At 50.7% G+C, this 23,087-nt stretch overlaps 1 protein-coding gene across 1 annotated transcript; it reads left to right on the forward strand.

Annotated features, from left to right (window-relative positions):
- The first annotated feature begins 919 nt into the window (after window positions 1–919).
- Window positions 920–12,828, forward strand: EEF1AKNMT (eEF1A lysine and N-terminal methyltransferase). The gene is made up of 8 exons (XM_038758467.1): window positions 920–1,092; window positions 5,082–5,844; window positions 6,796–6,995; window positions 7,359–7,554; window positions 7,672–7,839; window positions 9,530–9,742; window positions 11,357–11,488; window positions 12,426–12,828. Exons 1-8 carry the CDS (start codon window positions 940–942, stop codon window positions 12,698–12,700), a joined length of 2,100 nt encoding a protein of 699 aa, XP_038614395.1. The 5' UTR covers window positions 920–939; the 3' UTR covers window positions 12,701–12,828.
- Window positions 12,829–23,087: the final 10,259 nt, after the last annotated feature.

Below are 23,087 nucleotides of genomic sequence, written 5' to 3' on the forward strand. Positions count from 1 at the left end.
CGTGGGCGTGCGCGCTCGCTCCCGCGCCGCGTGCGTGCTCGTGCACGCGGGCGGGCAGGCGGGACTGGCCTCCCTCACGTCGGCTGGCCCGCCCGTGGGCGTGCGCGTTCGCTCCCGCGCCGCGTGCGTGCTCGTGCACGTGGGCAGGCGGGAGCGGCCTCCCTCACGTCGAGCTGGCCCGCCCGTGCGCGTGCGCGTGCACGTGAGCGGGCGGGATCGGCCTCCCTCACGTCACGCTGGCCCGCCCGTGCGCGCTCGCTCCCGCGTGCGTGCTCGTGCACGTGGGCAGGCGGGATTGGCCTCCCTCACGTCGCGCTGGCCCGCGCGTGCGCGTGCGCGTGCACGTGGGCAGGCGGGAGCGGCCTCCCTCACGTCGGCTTGTCCGCCCGTGGGCGTGCGCGTGCACGTGGGCAGGCGGGAGCGGCCTCCCTCACGTCGCACTGGCCCGCCCGTGGGCGTGCGCGCTCGCTCCCGCTCCGCGTGCGTGTGCTCGTGAACGGGCGGGCAGGGGGGAGCGGCCTCCCTCACGTCGCGCTCGCCCGCGCGCGGACGTGCGCGCTCGCTCCCGCGCCGCGTGCGTGCTCGTGAACGTGAGGAGGCGGGATCGGCCTCCCTCACGTCACGCTGGCCCGCCCGTGGACGTGCGCGCGCGCTCCCGCGCCGCGTGCGTGCTCGTTCACGTGGGCAGGCAGGACTGGCCTCCCTCACGTCGCGCTGGCCCGCCCGTAAGCGTGCGCGTGCGCGTGAGCAGGCGGGATCGGCCTCTCTCACGTCGCGCCGGCCCGCCCGTGGGCGTGCGCGCTCGCTCCCGCGCCGCGTGCGTGCTCGTGCCCGTGAGCCGGCCTGTCGGCGGGCGGGCGGGCAGAGGGGAGCGGCCTCCCTCACGTGGAGGTCGTCGAGGGCCTCGGTCCCCGGTCCTGCGGGCGGGGCGGCGGCGCGATGAACCTGTTACCGAGAAGCTGTAAGGATTTCGGCTGTGCGGCCTACTGGGAGAAGTTCTTCCGGCAGCGGGGCCCCGCAGCCTTCGAGTGGTACGGCTCCTACGGCCAGCTGGCCGCCCTCCTCCACAAGTACCTCAGGCCCAGCGACCGGGTAAGGACCGAGCGCGCGCCCGCCCGCCCACAAAGGGCACGGGGGCCGGGAGGCCCCTCCAGCCCTTGAGTAATAATAATAATCATGATGATGATGATGGCGTTTATCGATCAGGCGTATTTATTTTTATTTATGGAGGCAATCAAGAAGTAGCGTGGCTCAGTGGAAGTGGCCTCCTCCAGGAGGCCTTCCCAGACTGAGCCCCTTCCTTCCTCTCCCCCTCGTCCCCCTCTCCATCCCCCCGTCGTACCTCCTTCCCTTCCCCACAGCACCTGTATAGATGGTTGTACATATTTATTACTCTATTTATTTATTTATTTTACTTGGACATTTCTATCCTACTTATTTTATTTTGTCGGTATGTTTGGTTCCGTTCTCCGTCTCCCCCTTTTAGACTGTGAGCCCACTGTTGGGTAGGGACTGTCTCTATGGGATGCCAATTTGTACTTCCCAAGCGCTTAGTACAGTGCTCTGCACATAGTAAGCGCTCAATAAATACGATTGATTGATTGATTGATTGGAAAGAGCCCGGGCTTTGGAGTCAGAGGTCATGGGTTCGAATCCCGGCCCCACCACCTGTCGGCTGTGTGACTTTGGGCATGTCACTTCACTTTTCGGAGCCTCAGTTACCTCGTCTGTAAAACGGGGATTATGACTGTGAGCCCCATGCGGGACAGCCTGATCGCCTTGTATCTCCCCCCCCGCCCCCCGGCGCTTAGAACAGTGCTTGGCACATAGTAAGCGTTTAACAAATGCCATTATTGTTATTATTATTATCAGTCGTATTGATTGAGCGCTTACTGCGTGCAGGGCACTGGGCTAAGCGCTTGGGAAGTCCAAGTTGGCAGCATCTAGAGACGGCCCCTACCCAACGGCGGGCTCACAGTCTAGAAGGGGGAGACAGAGAACGAAACCAAACATACTAACAAAATAAAATAAATAGAATGGATATGTACAAGTAAGATAAATAAATAAATAGAGTAATAAATATATACAAACATATATACAGGTGCTGTGGGGAAGGGAAGGAAGTCGCCATCCTCCCCCCCCCAGCCGCGGGAGCGTGCGCCCACACGGGCACGGGGGCCGGGAGGCCCCTCCAGCCTTAGAAGAATAATAATAATGATGATGATGGTATTTATCAATCAATCAATCGTATTTATTGAGCGCTTACTGTGTGCAGAGCACTGGACTAAGCGCTTGGGAAGTCCAGGTTGGCAACATCTAGAGAGGGTCCCTACCCAACAGCGGGCTCACAGTCTGGAAGGGGGAGACGGACAACAAAACAATTAATCAATCAATCAATCAGTCGTATTTATTGAGCGCTTACTGTGTGCAGAGCACTGGACTAAGCGCTTGGGAAGTCCAAGTTGGCAACATATAGAGACGGTCCCTACCCAACAGTGGGCTCACAGTCTAGAAGGGGGAGACAGGGAACAAAACCAAACATATTAACAAAATAGAATAGATGTGTACAAGTAAAATAAATAAAAGTAGAGTAATAAATACGTACAAACATATATACATATATGCAGGTGCTGTGGGGAAGGGAAGGAGGTAAGCGGGGGGGGGGGTGGAGAGGGGGAGGAGGGGGAGCGCTTACCATGTGCAAATCACTGTTCTAAGCACTGGGAATTACAAGGTGATCATGTTGCCCCACGGGGGCTCACGGTCAATCAGTCAATCAGTCAATCGTATTTATTGAGCACTTACTGTGTGCAGAGCACTGGACTAAGCACTTGGGAAGTACAAGTTGGCAACGTCTAGAGACGGTCCCTACCCAACAACGGGCTCACAGTCTAGAAGGGGGAGGCAGAGAACAAAACAAAACATTAACAAAATAAAATAAATAGAATAGATATGTGCAAGTAAAATAAATAAATAGAGTAATAAATACATACAAACATATATACATATATACAGGTGCTGTGGGGAAAGGAAGGAGATAAGACAGGGGAGCGCTTACCATACCATGTGCAAAGCACTGTTCTAAGCGCTGGGGAGGTTACAAGGTGATCACGTTGCCCCATGGGCGGCTCACAGTCTTCATCCCCATTTTACAGATGAGGTCACTGAGGCCCAGAGAAGTTAGGTGACTTAATAATTTTGGTATTTGTTAAGGGCTCACAGTCTTCATCCCCCTTCTAGACTGCGAGTCCACTGTTGGGTAGGGACCGTCTCTATATGTTGCCAACTCGTACTTCCCAAGCGCTTAGTACAGTGCTCTGCACACAGTAAGCACTCAATAAATACGATTGAATGAACGAATGAATGAATCCCCATTTTACAGATGAGGTCACTGAGGCCCAGAGAAGTTAGGCGACTTAATAATAATTTTGGTATTTGTTAAGCTCTTACTATGTGCTAAGCACTGTTCGAAGCGCTGGGGAGGTTACAAGGTGATCAGGTTGTCCCACAGGGGGGCTCACAGTTTTCATCCCCATTTTATAGATGAGGTCACTGAGGCCCAGAGAAGTTAGGTGACTTAATAATAATAATTTTGGTATTTGTTAAGTGCTTTCTATGTGCAAAGCACTGTTCCAAGCGCTGGGGAGGTTACAAGGTGATCAGGTTGTCCCACGGGGGGCTCACAGTCTTCATCGCCATTTCACAGATGAGGGCACTGAGGCCCAGAGAAGTTAGGTGACTTAATAATAATAATTTTGGTATTTGTTAAGTGCTTACTATGTGCAAAGCACTGTTCGAAGCACTGGGGAGGTTACAAGAAGCAGTGTGGCTCAGTGGAAAGAGCCCGGGCTTTGGAGTCAGAGGTCATGGGTTTAAATCCCAGCTCCTCCACTTGTCAGATGGGTGACTTTGGGCAAGTCACTTCACTTCTCTGGGCCTCAGTTACGTCATCTGTAAAATGGGGATGAAGACTGTGAGCACCCCCGTGGGACAACCTGCTCATCTTGGAACTTTTCCAGCGCTTAGAACAGTGCTTTGCACGTAGTAAGCGCTTAATAAATGCCATTATTATTAGTGTTATTATTATTACTACTACAAGGTGATCAGGTTGTCCCACGGGGACTCACAGTCTTAATCCCCATTTTACAGATGAGGTAAGTGAGGCCCAGAGAAGTTAGGTGACTTGCCCAAAGTCACACAGCTGACAAGTGGTAGACCGGGGTTTGGACCCATGACCTCTGACTCCGAAGCCTGGGCTCTTTCCACTGAGCCACGCTGCTTCTCAATAATAATAACGATAATTATGATAATATGATGATACCATTAATAATAATTATCGGACTGGTTTAGTGCTTACTTTGTACTGGGCACTGTATTAATAATGATGGGTATTTTTTAAGCGCTCGAGAAGCAGCGTGGCTTAGAGGAAAGAGCCCGGACTTGGGAGTCAGAGGTCATGGGTTCAAGTTCTGACTCCGCCGCGTGTCTGCTGTGTGACTTTGGGCAAGTCACTTAACTTCTCGGAGCCTCAGTTACCTTATCTGGAAAATAGGGATGAAGACTGTGAGCCCCACGTGGAACAACCTGATCACTTCGTATTCTCCCCAGCGCTTAGAACAGTGCTTTGCAAATAGTAAGCGCTTAACAAATGCCATCATTTTTTATCATCATTATTATTATTGCTACTCTGTGCTAGGCACTGTATTAATAATGATGGTATTTTTTAAGCGCTTACTCTGTGCCAGGCACTGTATTAGTAATGATGGTATTTGTTAAGCGCTTACTCCGTGCCGGGCACCGTATTGATAATAATAATGATGGCATTTAAGTGCCCGTCTGTAGTAACAAAAATACTACAGACGGTAGACACCAGTTTTTCTTTCCCCCCGACCGCCCGGTTCTCCCCGTGCTCCTCGGTTCCTCTTTGTTCCACCTGGAGATCCAGGAGAGACCTGTCAGTCAGTCAGATTTATTGAGCGCCTACTGTGTGCAGGGCACTGTACAAAGCGCTCAGGAGAGCACAGTGTAACACTATTGGAGACGCAGTCCTCACCCGCTTCAAACCCCTGCCGGCTCTTCAGGTGCTGGTGGTCGGCTGCGGCAACTCGGAGCTGAGCGAGCAGCTGTACGACGTGGGCTTCCAGGACATCGTGAACATCGACATCAGCGAGGTGGTCATCGAGCAGATGAAGGAGCGCAACGCCGGCCGGCGGCCGCGCATGAGCTTCCTGCGGATGGACGTGACCCGGCTGGAGTTTCCGGACGGGCATTTCCAGGTGGTGCTGGACAAGGGCACCCTGGACGCCGTCCTGACGGACGAGGAGGAGGCCACGCTGGAGCGAGTGGACCGGATGCTGGCAGAAGTGGGCCGGGTCCTGCGGGTCGGGGGCCGCTACCTCTGCTTCTCCCTGGCCCAGGCCCACGTCCTGAAGAAGGCGGTGGGCCACTTTGCCCACGAGGGCTGGATGGTGAGGGTTCACCAGGCGACCGGCGGCCGGGACCGGGCCGGGCCGGGCGAGGGGTCGCGCTTCTCCCTGCCCGTCTTCGCCTTCGTCATGACCAAGTCCAGGCCGGTCCCCGGCTCGGCCGTGAGGGTCCTGGAGCTGTGGCCCCACGAGCAGGCCCAGCCGGTGCGGCTGGAGAGCGCGGAGCGGCTGGCCGAGGCGGTGAGGGAGCGGCAGCGCTACGCCTGGCTCCGCGGCCGGCTGAGCCGCGAGGAGGGGCCGCCGAGCGTTTCCCTGGACCTGTGCGACGGGAGCACCGGGGAGCCGCGCTACACGCTGCACGTGCTGGACGGCCCCGCCGCAAAGCCGACCCGCGACAATCACTTTGCCATCTTCATCGGTGAGGGGGTACTTGTCCCACCTGAATGGGCGGAGGGGGAGGAGTGGGAGAGGACGAGGGTTGGGGAACAGCCCCTCAATTAAGGCTGTCGATGGAGCACTTACTGTGCACAGAGCATTGCGCTAAGAAGCGGGATGGCATAGTGGCTAGAGCACGGCCCTGGGAGTCACAAAGTCACGGGTTCTAATTCCAGGTCCGCCACTTGTCTTCTGCGTGAACTTTGGCAAGTCACTTCCCTTCTCTGAGCCAGTTACTCATCTGTGAAATTGGGATCGAGGCCGTCAGTCCCATGTGGGACGGGGACTGTGTCCAACCTGATTTGCTTGTATCCACCCCAGCTCTTAGAGCAGTGCATGGCCAGCGCTTAACAATACCATAGTAGTTATTATTATTACTACAATAGAATAAGTGCCTATAATTCCAGGTGTGAAGGTGAGCTTTATCTTTGGTTAGAGAATTCCACCCCACCGCCAGAATTGGAAGAGGTGGGGGCGGGGCCCGACCTGGGGCATTTCTTTTGTTTCTGTTCATCAAAATGTGGATGAACACACCAGTGGGCCCACCTTGCAGAACTTGGGGGTCTTGGGTAAATCCTGGGCTGCTGGAAGGGGCCCCAGAGCCTCCCCCTGGAATCCCTGGGCCCCCAGTTGGCAGGTTTGTGAGTGCTGTCCCAAATGGCTTGAAAATGGAGCTTCCCACCCCACTGCCACCTCCTCTGTTGGTATTCTGGATCCTGGGCTTCACTCTGCAGAGCGGGGACAGCCTGGGGGTCTTCCACCGATGGGGGGTGGGAGAGGACACAGGTGATTGTTTTGGGAGATTTCTCGGGTGCTACTGGCCCTGTAGATTGCTCCTTTGCTTCCTTCCCACGGGGTTGCCTTATGGTGGGACGAAAGCCCGGTGTCCTTTTCCCCATGCCTCGCTGGTCTCCTGACACCGGACTCTTCCCAGTCCCCCAGGGTCGAGAGACGGAGTGGCTCTTCGGGACGGAAGAGGGCCGGAAGCAGCTGGCGGCCAGCGCGGGGTTCAGGAGGCTGATCACGGTGGCCCTGCACAGGGAGCAGCGGTACGACGGGATGGACGGCATCCAGGCTGAGCTGTCGGGGAAGGTCATGGAGCTGGCCCCGCCAGGCCTGCCGGCCCAGCACCAGGTAACTGCTGGGGACTCTCTTCTGTTGCTCCAGGGCCCAAGGGGCCTCCCTGCCCCAAGGTCGGAGCCCTTTGGGAGGAACATTAACTCTCTCTGGCTGTCAGTGGTACATCCCTCGTGTAGACAGGGCCCTGGAAGTGGTCCCGGAGAGGTATGAAAGAGGCTTCTTAGGCCTCCCTCTTCTCGTTTGAGTTGCTGTTGCCTGGGACCCTCAGAGCAGTTCCAACCGTTGAAGTTTCTTTGCTCTTTTCCTGTCCCGATACCTCTGTCAGCAGCGGGGGGGAGCGGGCGCATCCTTCCCGTGAGTCTGTGCAATCCCCTCAGCCGAACTTGTCCCCGGGATCTCCCGTGCTTGGGCCTCCAGGTGCCGTTCTTGTCGGTGGGCGGAGACATCGGGGTCCGGACCGTTCAGCACCGAGACCGCAGTCCCCTGAGCGGCGATTACGTCATCGAGGACGTGAAGGGAGAGGACACGCGCTACTTTCGGCGGCTGATCTTCCTCAGCAACCAGAACGTAGTGCAGTCAGAGGCCAGGCTGCTGATGGATCCGCCTCTCAAGGGTAGGTGGGGAAGGCTGGGGAACTTAGTTGGGTGCCAACTAGGCAAAAAGGGCGGGGAGTTGGGCGAAGAGTTGGGTACACCAGACTGAGTGACTGTGCCAACGCCATGTCTCTTAGCCCAGAAAAAGCAGAAGAAGAACAGGAAGCTACCTCGCCCGGCCAGTGCCCCCGATAATCCTCCGGCGCCCCCGACTCAGTCCATCGACAAGAGCTTTCTGTGCTGCGAACACCACAAGGCCATGATTGCGGGGATGTCTTTACTGAGAGACCCAGAGCTGCTTCCAGGTGAGGAACACAGACAGACACAGAGAGGTCTCCTCCTCCTCCTCCTCCTCCTCCTCCTCCTCCTCTTCCTCCTCCTCCTCCTCCTCCTCCTCCTCCTCCTCCTCCCCCCTTTCTTATTAAAAAATCAGAGCTTCCTGTATTTTTGTTCATCCCAAGCCCAGCAGCCTCACCACCCAGCCCAAAGGGTCTGTCCTAAGGGAGCCCAGGCCCGACATGGCATCCGAGAGGGCGGTTGAGGTGGTGCGTCTAATAGAGTCGCTCAGATCAAGTGCCAGCCTCAGCATCATCATCAATCGTATTTATTGAGCGCTTACTATGTGTAGAACACTGTACTAAGCGCTTGGGAAGTACAAATTGGCAACATATATCAGATCTTTTCAGCAGATCCTTTCTCATTCTTCGTGCGTCTTACCAGAACCCTTGGCTCTCCCTTTGCAGCTTTATTCTGAGTAGGAAGAGATGATGCTCAGAGCCCTGAAGGGTGTGAGAGTTTCCACTGCTGACTAACGTTTGAGTTGGGGAGGTGGAGAGTTCAGGAAGTTCCAGGTGGGTTCGGTCAAATTCAGGAATGAGGTCTGTCGCAGTAGGTTACTCAAGGGAAGATAGGGACAGGAACGGGGGAGAGTTAGAGACCTTAGACGGTTCTCGGAGGGTTAATGATCCTGATCAGTTGCCTCAGGACCAGAAAGGTGGCCGTTTGGAGCGAGTATGACTGTTGGAACTGTCTCCTCCTCACTGAATAACCCGGGACACCCAGGTCAGGAAGTGCCTGTGATTGCGGTTTCTGTTGATGAGGGTCTGTCTGGGAGGTTACTGACTGGAGAGGGTCTCCATCTTTGGACCCTGGTTGACTGGCCGCTACGCAAGCAACCACGTTTGGATTGATCCGAGCCCCCTCTGTACTAGCTGGTGGGACCGTCATTGCTACAGTCCACAGTGTTTGCCGGCTTGTGCCTGCCAGCGACCTCGCAGAGGTGGAGTCCGCCGACCCAGCGATTTCACGGTTGAAGCCGTTGACTCGTTCCCGGGGCTTGTATTTTGGGCAGAATAGGCCTGGGTATGTGAGAGGTCTGGCCTAATGAGCGATTCTGACGGGAAATCACTCCAAGGTCAGCAGTTACAGCTTGGCTAGTAAAGGGGCTCCAATTTGTTCAACCAAGAGTCATTTTATCTACTTTCCAGACTACTGATGGGCCCCATTTGGTAGAGTAGTACAGACCCAGTTTTCTTTTTTTTTTTTAAATCCTAGTCATTAAGTGCTTACTATGGGCCAAAAAGTGTTCTAAGCGCTGGGGTAGATACTAGTCAGGTTGGGCACAGTACCTGACCCCTACTTGGGGTCCAAGTAGGAGGGAGAACAGGAGAACTGAGTTAAATTTAAAGTTAAATGACTCACCCGAGGTCTACACAGCAGGCGAGTGACACTGCCAAGATTTGAACTCAGGTCCTCTGCCCCCCGGACCTGAACTCTTTCCACTGGGCCAGCCTCCTTATCTGCTGGATCTGGGACCGGATTGGGTTTCCAGCCCCGAAGCGGCCGCTGGGTGAAACCGTTTCCTTAGAGTTCCCGACCCCGAAATTCCGGGGCTTTCTCGGAAGACGGAGCCAGGCTGAGGCCCGCCTTGCTCGCCCCGCAGAAGCCTCCAGGTGCGTTGCCACGCGTAAGTGATGCTTTGTCGTCTCGTCGCAGAGGCCCCGGTGGTAGTGCTGGTGGTGGGGCTGGGTGGGGGCAGCCTGCCTCTCTTCATCCACGACCACTTCTCGCAGTCCCGCGTCGAAGCTGTGGAGATTGACCCCTCCATGCTGGAGGTGGCGACCCGCTGGTTCGGCTTCTCCCCGAGTGACCGGCTGAAGGTCCACATCGCCGATGGCCTGGATCACATCAGCAGCCTGGCTGGAGAAGGTAACGGCAGCAGCCGGGAGTGGGAGGCGGTTGGGCGGAAAACCAGAGGATCTCCAGGGAGCGTATCCCCATCCCCATCAATCACTCAATCATAATTTAAATAATAATGATAGTTACATTTTTTAAGACCTTACTATGTGCCAAACCCTATCCTAAGAACTAGAGTATTCATTCATTTATTGTCATATTTATTGAGTGGTTACTGCGTGCAGAGCACTGTACTGAGCGCTTGGGAGAGGTACCAGATAATCAGATGGGGTACAGTTCTGTCCCACATGGGGCCCACGGTCAGAGTAGAAGGGAGGACAGGCACTGGCTCCCCTGTTTTACAGATGAGGAAACTGAGGCACAGAGAAATTAGGTGACTCGTCCAAGTTCACACAACAGGCGAGTAGTGGAGCCAATAGTAGATCCCAGGTCCTCCGACTCCAGATTTATTAAGTGCTTACTGTGTGCAGAGCCCTGTGCCAAGCACTTGGGAGGGTACAATAAAAGCGCTAAAACTGCAATATATAATACAATACTAAGTGCTTGAGAGAGTGTAGTACACCTTCCCAGCTGTTATGGGTAATTCCACTGTACTTGTGAGGGTTTTCTTTGTTTAGTTTTTTAATGGTATTTGTTAAGTGCTTGCTGTGTACTAAGTTCTGGGGTAGATACATGATAATCAGGTTGGACACAGTACCTGTCCCTCATAGGGCTCACAGTCTTAGTCCCCATCTTACAGATGAGGGAACTGAGATACAGAGAAGTTAAGTGACTTGCCCAAGGTCACACAGCAGACAAGTGGCAGAGTGTGGGGTTAGGGCACCCTGGGGCATTGGTCATCCTCTTAGCCTGGGCACCTGGAAACCACGCTCACATGGGGAAGAAAAAGGCTTCTGAGAGGCAGAGCTTCGATTTCCCGGCAGCTTCTTTGCTCCTGGTTCCCAGAAGCACCCCCGTGGCTTAGTGTTGGCCAACCCGCTGCATTGGGGGCGGGTGGTTGTGCCGCCGGCACGGCATGACCGTACTCTCCCAGCTGTGGACACTGAAGCCAGGTTTGACCACTTAATCACTGCAGTGTGGCTGAACGGAACGTGCTCGAACTGGTGTTCTGGTCCTTTTTACCTATCTTGATACGCCATTTCTTCCCAGCTATCATTTATTGTACTAGCCATCTCCTCCTCTAGATCACAAGCTCCTTGAAGTCAGGGATCACACCTACTATTACTGTACTCTCCCAAGAACTTAGTACAGTGCATTACTTAGTACATAATTACTTAGTACATTATTATCAGTATTACTATTTAATACCAAAATTATCTCAATTGTCAGCTGTGTGACTTCGGGTAAGTCACTTCTCTGTGCCTCAAGGACCTCATCTGTAAAATGGGGATTAAGACTGTGAGCCCTCCGTGGGACAACCTGATCACCTTGTAACCTCCCCAGCGCTTAGAACAGTGCTTTGCACATAGTAAGCACTTAATAAATGCCATGACTACAGTGCTGTGCACCCAGAAGGCTCTCGATAACTACGATAGCGTGATTGGTTGATTGATTCTGGCAAGCAGGGTGCTGTAGACATTGTTCTTTTATCCCATGGCTCTCCTTTTCTCTCCTGTCAATCTCTAGCACAAACTCAGTACGACGTCATTATGTTTGATGTTGACAGTAAGGATCCAGCACTGGGCATAAGTTGTCCACCCCCCGCCTTTGTGGACAAAGATTTCCTGCAAAAAGTGAAAAGTATCCTGGCACCTGAAGGTATGGAAAATGGAGATGGAGACTGCAAGAAAGGGAAGAGGCCTTGTTTTCTAACAACAATATATACGTGCTTATTACGCAGCAAGCACTGTTCTAAATGCTGGGTCGGATGCAGTCCCTGTCCCACGTGAGGCTCACAGTCTGAGTAGGGGGGAGAACACTCAGGCACAGAGAAGTTAAGTGACTTGTCCATGGTCACGCAGCAGACAAGCGACAGAGTTGGGATTAGAACTCAGGTCCTCTGACTTGCAGGCCTGGGTTCTTTCCACTACACCACACTGCATCCATATACCCTCGGGTACAACTGAGTGTGTATCTGCTATATTGTTCCAATATTAGATAGTCCATGATTAAAGACATTCTAAAATCTGATGCTTTAAAACAATGCTTTTGTCCCTCCAGTCATCTTTCCCCTTATCTCCGTGTATCTGTTACCATCTCCTTTCGCCATTAATCACTTCTGTGGGGGGGACCTGCAGAACTGCCCGTTTCCTAAGATTTTTACGATAGTTATTTTGAGGCAACTTTGAAGCCTTCCTCATTACCTTCCCATTAATACGTCCTATCATCTTGATATTACGAACGTAAAGCCGAGGAATGCTTCAGAGAAGCTGGCCTGACCTTTGTTGTAGCCCGGCATTACGCTCAGGACAGTTCTGCAGTTGGAATCTGAGGGAGGAAGAGATGGGGAGGGCCGTAAATTGCCTGCCTATCAAAAAAGCAAGAAAGGAGGAAAGAGGCAGCAGCAATCACAATAAAAAGTAACGGAGAGCATCACAGCAGGGGAGAATTAGTAAGGAAATCAGAAAATGTCAGGCAGCCAAGGTGGGCAAAGTACAGAACTACATTTCCCACGAGATTTTGAGAGAAGCTTCCATCGCTACCACCTCTGCCCTGCTTCCCGTGACTGCAGCCTCCTTCCTCTCTGCCCTGGCAGGTGTCTTTGTCCTGAATTTGGTGTGCCGGGACTCAGGCCTGAAGAACTCGGTGCTGGCCGGGCTCAAGGAGGTGTTCCCCTTGCTGTACATCCGGAAGATCGAGGGGGAAGTCAACGAGATCCTGTTCTGCCAACTCCATCCCAAACGGAAGCTGGCTACCTCAGAGCTGCTGGAGATGGCCCGGGCCTTGGAGAAAACGCTGAGGAAGCCCGGGAGAGGCTGGGACAGCACGTATGTCCTGTCGGACATGCTCAAGACCGTGAAGATCATGTGACAGCCAAGAGCAGGAGGGGCTCTTAACTCCCTGACAGACTGACTTTAAACTGGTGGGCTATGGAGACGGTATATGGAGGAGCCTTAGGGAGAAATAATGCCAAAAAAAGTTCTTTACGTTCTTTGTTCCCTTTGTTTTATTTATTTATTTTTTTTGGTCCCTCAGAATAATAATTAATAGTCATAGTACTAGTTAAGTGCTTACTATGTGCCAAGCACTGTTCTAAGCACTGGGGTAGATGTGAGTTAATCGGGTTGGGCAAAGTCCCTGCCCCATATAGGACTTACACTCTTAATCCCCATTTTTCAGATAAGGGAACTGAGGCCCAGAGAAGTGAGGCCCAAGGTCATACAGCAGACAAGTGGCAGAGCCAGAACTAGAACCCAGGTCCTTCTGACTCCGAAGCAGGTCCTTTATCCACTAGGCCACGCTGCTTCTCAGGTGAACAAGACGAAGTATGACAGCTTCTGATTTGACTGGGCAGTGAATTCCAGTGGTCCCTGTCTTCCAGTGACACGTCTGTTATAAACCCCAGAGTAGGAACCTGGCTAGAACTGAGTAGGGGTCAAGCAGGAACCCCTGTCCCTTCTGTGGCGTGAAACGGAGGACTCCATTCTTCACTCCTAGCCCTTCCTCGATGTCCTCTTCCTTCCCAGCCAGCTTTGCTCTGTAAAGCGAGAGGTAAGTACCAAGCTCTCCTGGGTCCAAGAAAGGAATCCCACAAGCAAGCCCCTTCCTCCTGCCAGTTGGTCCAGGGGCAAGGCCCTTTCCAAGGGCTCTGCCCTCACTGGGTTGCCCCCCAGTCTGTGATGGAGGACCCCCAGTGACCAGGAGACAGGGAGTGTCTAGCGAAGGGGAACACTTCCTTGTATCTCTGGTTTCACTCTCACTGCTTAAGTAAGATTGGCTGGGCTATTAGAACTTTGCTATGGGGCCTTGAGGCAACCAATCAATCACTCAGTCTTATTGATTGAGCACTTACTGTGTGCAAGAGTAGAATAATAATAATGATAGCATTTATTAAGCGCTTACTATGTGCAAAGCACTGTTCCAAGCGCTAGGGAGGTTACAAGGTGATCAGGTTGTCCCGTGGGGGGCTCACAGTCTTAATCCCTATTTTACAGATGAGGTAACTGAGGCCCAGAGAAGTGAAGTGACTTGCCCAAAGTCACCCAGCTGACAAGCGGCAGAGACGGGATTTGAACCCCTGACCTCTGACTCCAAAGCCCGGGCTCTTTCCACTGAGCCACGCTGCTCCTCTAAGTATGGTACTAAGAGTATGGTACGAAGCGCTTAGGAGGGTACGATACCACAAAGTTGGTAGACATGTTCCCCGCCCATAACGATACATCAAAGTTGGTAGACCTGTTCCCCTCCTGGCTTTTCAGGAGAGGTTTGAAGATGGGCGGAATGTGGTTAGGCAGATTTGAGTGGGAAATTCCACACAGAGGCAGGAGAGTGATGAGAAAGGTGCAGTTAGGTTAGATTGATAGAGTGAAGGAAGCTGAAAAGATGAGGGACAAGGGTGAGCCTCTAATTCACTTTCCACATTCGGAACTAGGGGGTTTAAATGGTACAATTCTGCCAGCTAGTCCTTGAGAGCTCCGGCTTGTTTGGCTCCTTTCCCTTCTGCAGCTTGATTTAAAACATGTTGAATAGCAGAGAGATAATAGAAGATGAGATCCAGTTTACCTTAAAAGTTCAGGGCTATAAAATGATTGCTAATAGTCACTGGTGGATTCCCCTAGAACTAGCAGGCCGGAAATGCAGGTTTGCCAGTCACTGTTCAGAGCAGGAGCGTCAAGGGGACACGTAGAATGAAGATGGAGAGAAGCAAGTTCTGTGTGGGTGAGTTTATGATGTGTGAGACTCTAGTGTGTCTGCCTGGCTCTTCTACAGTTTCAGTTGTCTTGAATTCTCCAGCAGAGGCCCCCAACCATCTGACACTGCCAAAGCATGGCTGAGTTCTAGTTCTCCAAGAATTTTGGTCCCTTTCCTCAATCAATCAGTGCTATTTATTGAGCCCTTGCTGTGTGCAGAGTCCTGTACTAAGCCTTTGGGAGAGTACGGCACAGGTTAGTTGGTAGACACAATTTCCGCCCTCAGAATCATTATTTTTTGAGATTTCTCTGCCCCTTCCCCCTCTCTCCCTAGTGCCTCACCCACTCTCCCCGCTCACCAGTTATCCCTGTTTCATCTCAATATCAGGGATATTGATTCCGATTCCGATTTATAGCACTATAAAATGCAGAGAGCAGGCCTCTGAACTCTGTGAGCCTCTTTCAGTATCAACCTTAGTGGTCTGTTTTGGGTGGGGTGGTTTTTTTGGTATCTGTAAAGCACTTAATATTTGCCGGGCACTGGGGTAGGTACAAGCTAATCAGATTGGACGCAGTCCCTTTCCCAAATGGGGCTCAGTTTCAGTCCCCATTTTACAGATGAGGTAACTGAGGCACAGAGAAGTGAAGTGACTTGTCCAATCAATCAATCAATCAATCGTATTTATTGAGCGCTTACTGTGTGCGGAGCAGTGTACTGACGGCTTGGGAAGTACAGGTTGGCGACATATAGAGACAGTCCCTACCCAACAGTAGGCTCACAGTCTAGAAGGTCCAAGGTCACACAGATGACAAGTGGCAGAACAGGGATTAGAAACCAGGTTTTTTGTTGTCCTTTGATTCAAAGAAGATGTGGATGGTGAGATTTTATCAAATAAATGTGTCACCGTGCCCATGAAAATCCAGTGATGCCCTTTTTCTGGCTCCCTGCCAGGTGGGGTGAATATTACCCAGACACCAGTGGTTAAGAGGGTAAAAGCGGGACAGAGTTGTTTTTGCAATAGTGATCATATGGATTGGCTCTTGCTATGTGCAAAGTACGGTTCGTACTTTGGGGTTCATAACAGATGTGACACTGGGGGACAGGGAACACTGGACTTCACTGCCTGGGACTGGGAGTCAGAGGACCTGGGTTTCAGTCCTGGCTCTGCCCCTTGCTGGCTGTGTGGCTTTGGGCAAGTCACTTATCTGTGCCACAGTTTCCTCACCTGCTCCTTCCTACTTAGACTGGATGCCCAGTGTGGGACAAGGATTGTGACCAACCTAATTATTTTGCATCTCTTTCAATGTTTAGTAAAGTACTTGACACGTAGTAAATGCTTAACAAATACCCCAATTATTACCAAGTGCTGTGGGAAGTTGAGTGCACCAGTGCTTAGGTGGCGCAGAAGTGCTTAAATGGCAATTTGCCAAGGGAGGAACTTGGGGTGATTATAAATTAATCAGAGAAGGTCTCCTGGTGGTGATGTGATTTCAGAAGGGCTTGGAACTTAAGGGGAACCATGGTTGTCAGGTTTAAAGGGGGGAGGGAGCCCTGTGGAAGTAGGGGGTTGGGAGCAGTCAGTCGATCGTATTTATTGAGTGCCTTTTGGGTGCAGAGCACTGTGTGAAGCACTCGGGAGAGTACAATAAAACAATATAACAGGCACATTCCGTGGGTTGGCAGTGGGAGAGATGAGAATGAGGCACAATGAGTTGGTTAGTTTAAGAAGAAGAAGAGTACAAGCAGAAGTGAAGTAGAGAGTGGATAAGTAGGAGGGAGAGAGAGCTGATTAAAGGCCTACTTCCTACCTACTCACAAGGATATTAGGAGGATAAAGCTTTGAGCTTCTTGGAAAAAAGCTATAACAGAAATGTAGGTTGCTTTAAAGTTTCTTGAAGAAATCTCTCTGAGAAGATATCTCTGAGCCGCTGCTTCAAAGCACTACATTAAAAAAAAACATTATTAGTAATAATTGTGGTATTTAAGAGCTAACTCTGTCCCGAGCACTATGCTAGATTCAAGATAATCTTGTCCCACATAGGGCTAACAGTCCAAGGGGGAGGGAAACCATACAGTTTATCTTTTACAGATGAGAAAACTGACCCACGGAGAAGTTAAATAATTTGCCCAAGGTCTCAGAGCAGACAAGTGGCAGAGCTGGGATTAGAACCCAGGTCTTTTGATTCCCAGTCCTGTGTTCTTTCCACTAAGCCACACTGCTTCTACAGTGTGGAGTGGGCAGGTCTAACACAAAATAATCTGATAAAATGGTTGTTTTGTATGAGAAGGACCACGATGACATTCTGCTGATCTTGGTTTTTTTTTTTTTTATTTTTATGCAGTAATGCACAATGCTGCCAGGATCAGGGTGTTGTTGCTTGATGCATGGACTTGTCCCTGCCCCAGACTCCAAGATAGGTGCAAACTAAGCACTGTGGCTGGTGGGTTCTCCGAAGCCTGCCATTGTCATACACAGGGTGATAGGTTCTTTTGCTGGGCAGCCTCTGCTTGTGCCCAGAGAAGTGAATGTGTTCAGGCCCCCAAATCCTGGGGGTTCCCCATTAAGGCAAGCAACCCTGGCAGGAGGCCAGAAGGGATGGGCTGCATTCTGGCCCGGAGCCTTCCCAAGGGCTTGTAGGAAACACCTTCGGCTTCCTGAGCCCGGGTCCCCGTTGGGTGAAGTCTCTAGGCGCAGCTCGCTCCTCCTCTGGCACAATGGAGCCAGTATGGCAGGGCCTGGTGACTCACGGGTGGGGAATGGGTCGATTCCGGGTCAACTGCCCATGAGAAAGGGCAGAGCGTGAATGTCTCTTTGTCCCCATCTCCCCAGCGAATGTTTTAGCGCATCAGTCAGAAGTGACTCTTTTCCCTAGCTGGCTCCAGGCTGAGAGAGCGGCGTGGCCTAGATGGATCTCCAAGGTTGCTGGAAGCTTTTAAAGCACATAGGCACGGAGGGGGACTGGGAAGCTTCTGTCCTTTTTAATCAGCAAAGTCGACGAGGATGGCAAGAGGGACAGTCTTCTGTTAGGGTGGGAGGAGTTGGACCAGGATGTTGTGTGTCCTGTACAGCCCTCTGCATTCACTGGACAAGTCTATAATAATAATGATGGTATTTGTTAAGCGCTTACTATGTGCCGGGCACTGAACTACGTGCTGGGGTGGATACAAGCAGATTGGGTTGGACACAGTCCCTGTCCCACGTGGGGCTCCCCATTTTACAGATGAGGTCACTGAGGCCCAGAGAAGTTAAGTGACTTGCCCAGGGTCACACAGCAGACAGATGGCAGAGCTGGGATTAAAACCCAGGTCCTCCTGAATCTATCCACTAGACCACTCTGCTTCTCACCACAACAGTTCTCTTGCAACAGTTTGGTTTGGAACTGGCCCTGGAAGGGGGGACTGGGATTTGAGTGTGAGTCTCTGTGGGCAAGTTCAGGAGTCGGGTAGGAGGAGGAGTAAACTATTATTTATAATATATATATATATATATATTATATACATATAATGGCATTTATTAAGCGCTTACTATGTGCAAAGTGCTGGGGAGGTTATACGGTGATCAGGTTGTCCCATGGGGGGCTCACAGTCTTCATCCCCATTTTACAGATGAGGTCACTGAGGCCCAGAGAAGTGAAGTGACTTGCCCAAAGTCACACAGCTGACAGTTGGCAGAGCTGGGGTTTGAACCCATGACCTCTGACTCCAAAGCCCGGGCTCTTTCCACTGAGCCACGCGATCTAATCCGGTAATTGCCACTTGTCTGATGTGTGACTTGGAGCAATAATAATAATAATTGAGGTATTTGTTACACTTACTACATGTCAAGTACCGCATTAAGTGCTGGAGTAGATAGAAGATAATTGGGTCCAACACAGCTCGCAGCCTAAACAGGAGGGAGAACAGGTATTGAATTTCCATTTTGCAGACGAGGGAACTAAGGCACAGAGAAGTGAAGCGATTTGCCCATGTCACACAGCAGGTATGTGGCAGAGCTGGGATTAGAACCCAGGTCCCAGACCCGTGTTCTTTCCACTAAGCCACGTTGCTTCCCTGATTGATGGTTCTTGTCTCTCCTGCCACCATTACTGAGTCAGATTCCCTACTCGTTAAAGGGCTCTGCTGAGGTGGAGAGACAGAGAGAGAGAGGGGCTGGCGAGGGGTATTGGGAATTTGTCTATTCTAATTCCACTATCCCTAATCTATTTTAATCTCAGTCTCTCCCTGTAGACTGCAAACTCCTTGTGGGCAGGGATCATGTCTACCACTCTGTTGTATTGTTCTTTCCAGAGAGTTTACTTTAGGCAGGGAATGTCCATTTTTATAGTGTCCTCTCCCAAGGGTTTAAGAATAGTGCTCTGCACACAGTAAGCACTCAAATATAATTGACTGACTGAATAAGTGCTCAATAAATATTATTGATTGGTTGATTGATGGTATCTGGTCATTGGGTCCAACTACTGTTTCTCCATGGGTGCAAGCTAAGAAACAGCTCCACCCTTCAAATTCATTCATTCAATCGTATTTATTAAGCGCTTACTGAATGCCGAGCACTGTACTAAGCACATGGGAAAGTACAATACCACAATAAACAGTGACCTTCCCTGCCAACGACGAGCTCATAGTCCAGAAACGGGGAAATAGAGTCAGGGTAGGGGACATTGAGACTCGTTATGGAACTTATTAGCATTTACTGTGTGCTGAGCACTATGCTAATTACTGGGGAAAGCACAAATGAGCAGTTCAGACATAGTCCTTTTCCCACATAGGGCACAATCTAGGGTTGAGAGAGCAGGTATCTTGTCATTTTACATATGAGAAAACAGGCTCAGAGAGGTTGTTATTTGCCCAAGGTCACACAGCAGGGCAATGACACAGAATAGAATATTTCCTGACTCCTAAAATATAGAAGCAGTGTGGCTTGGTGGAAAGAGCCCGGGCTTTGGAGTCAGAGGTCATGGGTTCTAATCCCAGCTCCACCACATGTCTGCTGTGTGACCTTGGGCAAGTCACTTAATTTATCCGAGCCTCAGTTATCTCATCTGTAAAATGGGGATTAAGACTGTGAGCCCCATGTGGGACAACCTGATCACCTTGTATCCCCCCCCACAGGGCTCAGAACAGTGCTTTGCGCATAGTAAGTGCTTAACAAATGCCATCATTACTATTAATCTATTTTAATGCCTGTCTCCCCCTGTGGATTATGAACTCCTTTTGGATAAGAGCTCACCCTCTAGGCTGTAAACTCATGGGCAGGGAAGATGTCTGTTATATTGTTAAATATTACTATTCCAAGTGCTTAGTAAGTTGCTCCTCACACAGTAAGTACTCAAATATGATTGATTAATTGGATGGAGTCTACCAACTCTTATTATTGTACTTTCCCAAGGACTTAGTACAATATTCTTCACAAAGTAAGCACTCAGATACCATGGATCAATCGATTTTTTTTTTTTCCTACTGCTATTCAGACAGTCCCCATCCCTTAGTGGATTCAGAATCCAAGAGGGTGAGCCAAGCAGCAGGTCCAAGGCTCAGACTGCCCACCCAATGTGGCCCAGCCCAGTACCGCAGTGGTCTCGGCTGCCAGCCTCCAGGCAGATTGAAAGACAAATAGGACTGGGCAGTCGAGCTCTGAAATGGCCTCCTCGGGGAGCATGAACCTCAGTCAGCCTGGCAAAGAGGCACACCTCCTTATATCCATACAAAGTTAGCGGAATTCCCTCCTGGCTTTCCTCCTTCCTCTCTAGCCATTCTTCATCGGTCTCTTTCTCTGGCTCCGGCCCAATAAATTCTATCGATTCATTCATTCAAGGGGTTTACAACTGAATTAGACACCGAACCCCATTTGTCAATCGTATTTATTGAGCGCTTACTATGTGCAGAGCACTGTACTAAGCGCTTGGGAAGTACAAATTGGCAACATATAGAGACAGTCCCTACCCAACATTGGGCTCACAGTCTTAAAGGGGGAGACAGAGAACAAAACCAAACATACTAACAAAATAAAATAAATAGAATAGATACGTACAAGTAAGATAAATAAATAGGGTAATAAATATGTACAAACATACATAAATACAGGTGCTGTGGGGAAGGGAAGGAGGTAAGATGGGGGGGATGGAGAGGGGGACGAGGGGGATAGGAAGGAAGGGGCTCAGTCTGGGAAGGCCTCCTGGAGGAGGTGAGCTCTCAGTAGGGCCTTGAAGGGAACAAGAGAGCTAGCTTGGCGGATGGGCAGAGGGAGGGCATTCCAGGCCCGGGGGAGGACGTGGGCCGGGGGTCGATGGTGGGACAGGCGAGAACAAGGTACGGTGAGGAGATTAGCGGTGGAGGAACGGAGGGTGCGGGCTGGGCTGGAGAAGGAGAGAAGGGAGGTGAGGTAGGAGGGGGCGAGGTGATGGATAGCCTTGAAGCCCAGGGTGAGGAGTTTGTGTCCAACTTGTGTCCAATTTATCTCATACCTACCCCACACTTAGCAAACTGTTTAGTACATAGTAAGTGCTTAACAAATACCATAATTATTTACTGAGCACCTGCTCTCCACTGTTTTTAGCCCCTGGGAAACACGCAGTTGACCCGAAAGACCTGTTCCCTGCCCTTGAAGAACTTACAGTCAGTGGAAAGGAGGCAGAAGCTATCCTCAAACTTCTCTGGCCACCTTGGATCCCTCTGCCCCAGAGTTGAACTACCTCTTCTTTTCAGTCCCTTGCCTTAGGCATTCAGAGACAGGGATGGAGGACTCAATCTCTTCCCAAGGATGAGTCAAATTCAGTCATACAAATGCCAGTGCTTTGAGATCTGGAGAAGAAAGATTTCATACACAAATACACACATACACAGGTTCATATTCTCCCTCCTTCCCTCCACCCACCATATAATTACCAAGTGGGGCTAGCTTGTCTTTGCCACCACTTAAAATCAGAACATCAGTCATGATGTCCAAAACAGAACTGGCCCTTCCAAAAATAGCAACCAGAGAAAAGAGAGGTGTTAACTGAAAAGGCAAAGCATTTTACCACCTAGGGCTTCTGGCTTTAATAGCTCCCTCCGCTTCAGTGATGGAGGGTGATTCATAGCTTCATTACCCAGTGGATCCTTTTCAGCTGAGAGGTTGGGCCACTTGCAGCTCTCCCTCAGAGCTGGGGTGTGTTCTCAAGTTGAGCAAACTCACCAAACCCCCATTAGCAGGAAGGCATTTCCTCAGCTCTTAAAAGGTGCCTGCAGAGCTAATGGAGACCTCCATAACTGAGTGTGCCCCCGCCTCCGCTGCTGTCCTGGGTGGTTTCTCTCCATCACCTTGTGCCCTGCAGAGAGGAGCCAGTGTGGAAGGAATTAGGTGGGATGGATCAGTATGCTTTCAGAAGGTTAAAATGAAATCACGAGGCCTGCAATCATTTTTCCTGGTCCCCGAAATGCTCCCAGCCCTTCTTTCTGATACTCACTGATGTCATGCAGATAAAGTCAGCAGATCTTCTCCATATTGAAGTGGAATAGCCTCCCCTCCCTCCAGGAAACAGGTTTTTACATTGGGACAGGGAGCATTGTCCAATCTAATTGCTTATGACATAACAGGCACTTAACAAATGCTACAAGGATTACTATCCACAATTAATGATATATAACAACATATTTTTATTATTATTGTTAGACTCAACTGCAAGCTTGTGGGCAGGGAATGTGTCTACCAGCTCTGTTGTGTTGTACTTTCCCAAGCACTTCAGAGAGTGCTCTGCACACAGTAAGTGCTCAGTAAATACCATTGATTGATTATTAACCATCATTATTATCTCCCTACTTGCCCAATTTTGGACTGATCAATCAGTCAACAGATGTCTGCTGTGTGGCCTTGGGCAAGTCACTTAACTGCTCTGTGCCTCAGTTACCTCATCTTTAGAGTGGGGATTAAGACTTTGAGCCCCATGCGGGACAGGGACTGTGTCCAACCCTATTTGTTCGTATCCACCTCAGTGCTTAGTACAGTGCCTGGCACATAGTAAGTACTTATCAAATACCATTATTATTATTATTATTTTACTAAATACCTACTGTACTAAGTTTCTAGGAGAACACAGTAGAAGGTAGATGGATTAGGGTGTGACTTAGGACGTAGAAAGGATCTGGCTCATCGTAGAACAGGTGGGTAGAGATGGGCATTGAGAAAAGTTGGAATTTGTTTTTCTTTAAACCAGACTCACCTTTGCCCAGTTTTCCTCCTATGGAAGATCACTCCGGGTAGGTTCTTATCAAAATGTTAAATGTCCTCTTGGAAACAATACCCACACTTTGAACTCTGTCATTGCTGGTAAATGAATCTGTAGCAAACACTGGCAGCATAACAGGCTTGGCCTAGGGAACAGAGAATATGTCTACCAACACTATTGTATTGTACTTTCCCAAAATGAAAAATGAGTTTGGGTCAGCACAGGAATTTAGTCATCTCAAAGTGTCATTTTTTTTTCAGGGAAAGGCCTCTGATCAATAAGGGTAGGACAGTCATTCCATGTCCTGCAAGGAGCTGACCCATTCAATCAATAGTGTTTATTGAGCACTTACTGTTTGCAGATCA

This window comes from Tachyglossus aculeatus, chromosome 16, assembly GCF_015852505.1.
Source record: "Tachyglossus aculeatus isolate mTacAcu1 chromosome 16, mTacAcu1.pri, whole genome shotgun sequence".
Lineage (NCBI taxonomy): Eukaryota > Metazoa > Chordata > Mammalia > Monotremata > Tachyglossidae > Tachyglossus > Tachyglossus aculeatus.